This window comes from Chenopodium quinoa, unplaced genomic scaffold (assembly GCF_001683475.1).
Source record: "Chenopodium quinoa cultivar QQ74 unplaced genomic scaffold, ASM168347v1, whole genome shotgun sequence".
NCBI lineage: Eukaryota > Viridiplantae > Streptophyta > Magnoliopsida > Caryophyllales > Amaranthaceae > Chenopodium > Chenopodium quinoa.
Window position 1 is genome coordinate 1,627,579 of NW_018745188.1, and position 6,275 is coordinate 1,633,853.

Genomic DNA, 6,275 nt, shown 5'->3' on the forward strand with positions numbered 1-6,275 from the left:
AGGTAAAGGGAAATGGTCTTTCCTAGTTACTGCATTCAACCTACGATAATCAATGCAAACTCGCCAACCATTTTGAACTCTAGTAGGAACCATTTCACCCTGTTGATTTTCTACCACAGTCACACCACTTTTCTTAGGAACCACCTGCGTAGGACTGACCCATTTACTATCAGATATAGGAAATATCATTCCTATTTGCAATAATTTTATGATCTCCTTCTTTACCACGTCCATCATGGGAGGATTTAGGCGACGCTGAGGTTGCCTCACAGGTTTGGCATCATCTTCTAAACAGAATACGATGCATGCAAGTGGATGGACTTATTCCCTTAATGTCTGCAATGGTCCATCCAATAGCTAACTTGTGCTCTTTCAGCACTGTCACCAACTTGTCCTCTTGCTCCTTGGTCAATTTGCTTGAAATTATAACAGGTAAAGTATCGTTCTGACCAAGGAACACATATTTCAAATGATCAGGAAGTGGTTTTAGCTCCACCTGGGGTGCCTGCAAAACAGAAGGTAAGAGTTTATCAGTAGGCACTGTCAATGGGGTAGGTGTCGAACCTGGTGGTCTAAGTGGAAGCTTGGAATGACCATTCAACTCTGCTACCATCATCTGCACACTATTAGGCAAAGGAATATCCAAACAATCAGCAGATAAATCATTAGAAATGGAAGTGAGGAGCGCATCCTCGCCCTCAACATTGAAGACATCCTGCACTATAGGATCAATGATATCAATGGAACACAAAGAATGAGTGTCAACAGGGTATTTCATGGAATCATAGATGTTATACACAATTTCTTGTCCATCAAACTCCATAGTCAAAGAACCAGTAAAAACATCAATTTTAGTCCTAGCAGTTTTCAAGAAAGGTCTTCCTAACAAGATTGGTACTGCTTGTCTATCATGTTCCATATCAAGCACATAAAAATCAGCAGGAAAAATTAGTTCATCAACTTTCACAAGCACATCTTCCACTACTCCCTTAGGATAAACATTTGATCTATCAGCTAATTGAATCACTACCCCGGTGTCATGTAAGGGTCCAAGTTCCAAAGATTTGAACAGTGAATATGGAATAACATTAATTGATGCACCCAAATCCAACATTGCTCTACGAAAAGTGGTGTCCCCTATTGTAACTGGAACAGTAAACATACCAGGGTCACTGCATTTTTCAGGAAGTTTCTTTTGGAAAACTGCAGAAACATGAGCACTGACTTTCACTTTTTCCTTCCCTCCTAACCTGTGCTTCCTCTTAATAGTACAAAGTTCTTTCAAAAATTTAGCGAATCGAGGAACACTCTTTATTAAATTCAAAAGGGGAATGTTTACCTCACACTTGCTGAATGTTTCATAGATATCTTTGTCCTTCTCATACCTCTTCGTTTCTTTCAAAGCTTCAGGAAAAGGTGGTGTGGGTTCATAAGATGGAAAAGTGGGAGGATTTGCTACAGCTTCATGTTCCACTTCCTTCTCCTCAGCTCCAATCAACTCTTCAGCCCTCTTAGTTGCAATTTCAGTCTCTTTCAGCTCCTTGCCATTTCTCAATGTAATAGCGTTGGCTTGTTGCTTAGGATTCAACTCCGTTTGAGATGGAAGTTTTCCCGAATCCTTAGCTTCAAGTCTGCTCACTGCACTTGAAATTTGACTCACTTGACTTTCCAAATTCTGAATACTGGATTTGGTCTCTTGCTGGAATTGCACCATGTTTTGCTGCATAGTAGAAACATTAGAAGTTAGTGATCTAATCATTTCATCAGTTGACATATCATTCGAATTTGAGCTTTGGCCTTGAGGTTTGGCCAATGGTGCCCTATATTGCTGCTGGCCTTGAGCATTTTGCTGTTGTTGTTGGTTCCCCTGGGAATTCCCATATCTCAAATTTGGATGATCCCTCCATCCTGGATTGTATGTATTCGAATATGGATCATATCTTCTCTGAGGACCTTGCCCTTGGAAACCCATTGCATTGGCCTGCTCATTCTGTTCCTCTTGTAATTGAGGACATGCATCAGTGGGATGTCCTGTGGAGGTGCATAAACCACAAGCATTCAGTTGCTGTGGATTCCTTGAGTTCACCATGAACTCACGCATCATAGAAGTCAAATCAGCTACTTGACTCTCTAACTCAGTTGTATTTGAATTTGCTGCATTCACCCGGCGCGTGGGAGTTCTCTGACTGAACTGCCTAGAATTCTCTGCTAGCTCTGCAATCAGCCTAGTTGCATCTCCTGGAGTCTTATTCACTAGCCCTCCACCACTTGCTGCATTCACCATCCTCAAATCATCATCTGTTAGACCTCCATAGAAGTATAGGATGAGGTCTTGATCGGAATACCCATGGTACGGACAACTAGCACACAATCTCTTGAATCTCTCCCAATACTCATACAAGGACTCATCTTCCTTCTGATCCACATTGCTGATAGCTTTCTTAAGGCTTGCAGAAATAGTGGCTGGGTAATACTTCTCTAAGAAACACTTCTTCAAACCTGCCCAATTTGTTATGCTCCCTGGGGGAAGATAGTAAAACCAATCCTTCGCTGCATCTTTGAGAGAAAAAGGAAATGCTCTCAACTGAATTTGCTCATCAGTCATCCCAATCGGTTTCATGCTAGTACATACCACATGAAATTCTGCCAGATGTTTATTTTGGATCTTCACCCTTCATGCCATGGAATGCCGGCAATAGATGAATTAGACCAGATTTGATCTCAACATTAGCACCTTCCTCCAACTGCTGATATGCGATGCACAACGGCTGTTGGTTCAAGTTAGGAGCTGTTAGCTCTCTCAGTGTTTCGATTTTCTGCCATCACTTCCTCTTCTTGAATGTTGAAGATGTATGTTGATTCACTGGGGTTTGTTCTTGCCTCTCTTCGGCAACCTGGAAATATTTCTTTCAATTTCTGGATCAAACTGCAAAACTTCTTTGTTAGCAGAACGGGTACTTATCATACCCTAGCGAACAAACAAAGAAAAAATAGCTAAGAACAATCCTAAAAATAAATTCTACTAAGATAAACAATTAAACGGTAACGCCTAAGTCCCCGGCAACGGCGCCAAAATTTGGTGTGCCTCAGTCGTATGCAACCAAAAATATCACAACTAAGCTAACTGCAAATAAACGTAGTTAGGGAAGTCGAGTTCGAATCCACAGGGAAAAAGGGACTAATAACTGGAAACCTAAGTGGAAATACTCTAGGACGGTAGTAACCTAAGTAACGAGGGGGGTTTTCACGAGCAATGATGATAAATGAACTAAGTAAGAACAAAGAACGTAATGAATAGGTAATCAATGAGAAGAACGGTCTTGGTTATGCGAAATCCACTAATGAACATACAAATTGATCATAGAAGTCTCCTCAATCAAGCTCTATTGAACACCTTGTTGTAGAATTCCTAGATTCTAAATTCTCATAAATAGTTAGAAATAGCAAAGCGCTCCTTTCTAACCCTTTCCAATGCACAATTCAAGACAAGCGCTCTAAATTATCCACAAGAAGAAAATAAACGGAGAAATCAACAAGGATTGAATAAATTAACACAAGCGGTCTAATTTCTTCAATAATATTATTCCCTCTTCAAGTTATCAAACCAAAAAGCATGCATCAATAACCTAAAGTTGCTACTTTGGAAAGATTAATTAGATGCAAGCGAATCCAATAATTCTAACCTAGCAAATTGATTAAAGCAAAATCATGAAATTAATTCAAGGAACAATATATATTCAATAGATATTAAGAGAAGAAAGATCTCACAATTCGTAGCTAAAAGCTTCAATCTTTAACCAAGAATCCGGAAGATTAAGCTTCCATGGATTCTAATTCCAAAACAAGAATTCTGAAAATTCCAAGAAAACCCTAGAAAGCTTTTTTTTTCTCAAGACTTAATTCTCCTTTTTTTTTTTTTTTTAACTTCAAACTTAATTAAACTAAGCTATTTATATGTTTCTATATTTTAATAACATAACACAATAATAATAATAAAATAATATCCAAAACACGAGCCAAAACAAAGCCAAATTGCTGAAAATTAACCAAAACAGCCCGAATTTCTGCCAGAGCCGCTGCCAGCTGCTCTGGACCCGCTGGCAGCTGCTCTGGCAGCCCCTCACTCTGGTATACCCGCTGCCAGCGGCTCTGGCCAGCTGCCAGCGGCCCTGGCAGCGGTTCCTGCTGTTTTCGCCTTCTTTCCTTGCTTCTTCTTCTTGCTTTGCTTCACCTTTTCCTCAAGCTTTCTTCCTTGCTCTTCATGCTCCATCACAAACTCTCAAATCACGAGCCAAGGTCCATCCTTCTTACATAACTCTTCATTGGTTCCCGAGCTCACTCACTCACTTATACTCATAAATCCCGCCTTTTTGCACATAAGTGAGATCACAGCCCAAAACTCACAAAAGCTAACAAAAGTACATATAAAGCATCAAAACACACCCTAAAATGCTTCTCTCAACCCATGATAAGAAGGCTTATCAAAGGTGCAAGAATATACGAGGATGGTTTGCCAATTGAAGATGCCCTAATGGATGATGTCTTATATGCTCTTGAGGCAAAATCGGAGGCTTGGTATGCGGATATTGTGAACTACTTGGCTTGTAGTTCCGTACCCCGATTTCACTCCTCAACAACATCGAAGGCTCAAGCATGAAGCAAAGAAGTATATATGGGATGACCCTATGTTGTTGAAGAGAGGGGTAGATGGACTTTTGAGAAGATGTGTTCCTAATGAAGAGTTCCAAGATGTGCTCTCAATGTGCCACTCATCCCTTGTGGTGGTCACATGAGTGCTCAAAAAGACCGCTTCCAAGGTCTTGCAATGTATGCTCTTTTGGCCCTCTCTATTCGAAGATGCTTGGCAATTTGTTAAAACTTGTGATAGGTGTCAAAGAGTGGGGAACATCTCTAGGAGGGATGAAATGCCTAAAAACCCCATCCTTGAGCTTGAAGTTTTTGATGTATGGGCAGTAGACTTCATGGGGCCCTTCATTTCTTCTAATGGGAACAAATACATCTTGGTAGCCGTAGATTACGTCTCCAAATGGGCAGAAGCCATGGCTTCTCCTACAAATGATTCCAAGGTGGTTGTGAACTTATTCAAAAGGGTGATCTTTCCGAGGTTTGGTGTCCCTAGGGCTATCATTAGTGATGGAGGGTCACATTTCAAGCATCACACTTTTGCTAGACTTCTTGATAAGTATGGTGTATCCCATAAGCGAGGTCTCTCCAACCACCTCAAACGAGTGGTCAAGCGGAGGTAACTTTTAGGGAGCTTAAGATCATTTTGGAAAAGACGGTGGCAAGAACGAGAAAGGATTGGTCCTCCAAACTCATTGACTCTTTGTGGGCTTATAGGACCGCCTTCAAGACTCCTATAGGGACCACTCCCTATAAACTTGTTTATGGGAAGAATTGCCATTTACCCGTAGAAATGGAACACCGAACGCATTGGGCAATCAAGCGAATCAACTTTGTTCTCCATAGTGCAAGGTGAACAAAGGCTTCTAGAGCTTTAATGAGTTGGAAGAGTTGAGAATGAACACATATGATAGTGCAAGCCTCTACAAAGCAAGAACCAAGGCGTGGCACGACGCTCAAATTTCCAAGAAGGATTTTTTGGAAGGACAAAAGGTCCTACTCTACAATTCAAGACTCAAGCTCTTCCCCGGGAAATTGAGGTCTAGATGGAGTGGGCCATTTCAAGTTTCCAAAGCCTTTCCTTATGGCTCGGTTGAGATATTCAATGACAAGTACCTCCGTTCAAAGTGAATGGGCACCGTCTCAAGCCATACTATGAGGGTCAACTAATTGAGAAGCTAGGGCATTTATCTCTCATTGATGTTTTTAAGTCACCGTGATTTGGTGTGAAGTACGTCAAGCTAGTGACGTTAAAGAAGCGCTTACGGGAGGCAACCCGGTTTCTAACCTTTTTGATTCTATTTTCTTTTAAAACCGCTTAGTATAATCTCTCTAACTCTTTTCTTGTATAATGTGATGTAGGTGTTATGGGAAGTGTTTTAGAGAAAAGAGAAGATTTGAAGCAAAAGCGATATATTGAGAGGAGAGGTCGCGCTGCAAGGTGGCGTGGGGCGCCTAACCAGGAGCGGGCGCGCCTCATCTAGGAGCTCAAATTGAATGAAAAAAACAGAAGGGTCCGCGGTTTGAGCGCGGAAGAGGAAAGGCCACGCCTCAGTTTCGGAGCGGGCGCGCATCATCTAGGGGCTAAAATTGGAGGAAAAAGTCAGTAAGGTGCGCGGTTTGTGTGCGAA

General features: G+C 41.4%; 1 protein-coding gene across 1 annotated transcript; it reads right to left on the minus strand.

Annotated features, from left to right (window-relative positions):
• Nucleotides 1-280: 280 nt before the first annotated feature.
• On the minus strand, nt 281-2,284 carry LOC110710909. Its single transcript, XM_021889252.1, has 2 exons — nt 2,123-2,284; nt 281-1,675 (listed from the first exon to the last, which is right to left on the minus strand). The coding sequence occupies exons 1-2, from the start codon at nt 2,282-2,284 to the stop codon at nt 281-283; spliced, it is 1,557 nt and encodes a 518-aa protein (XP_021744944.1).
• Nucleotides 2,285-6,275: the final 3,991 nt, after the last annotated feature.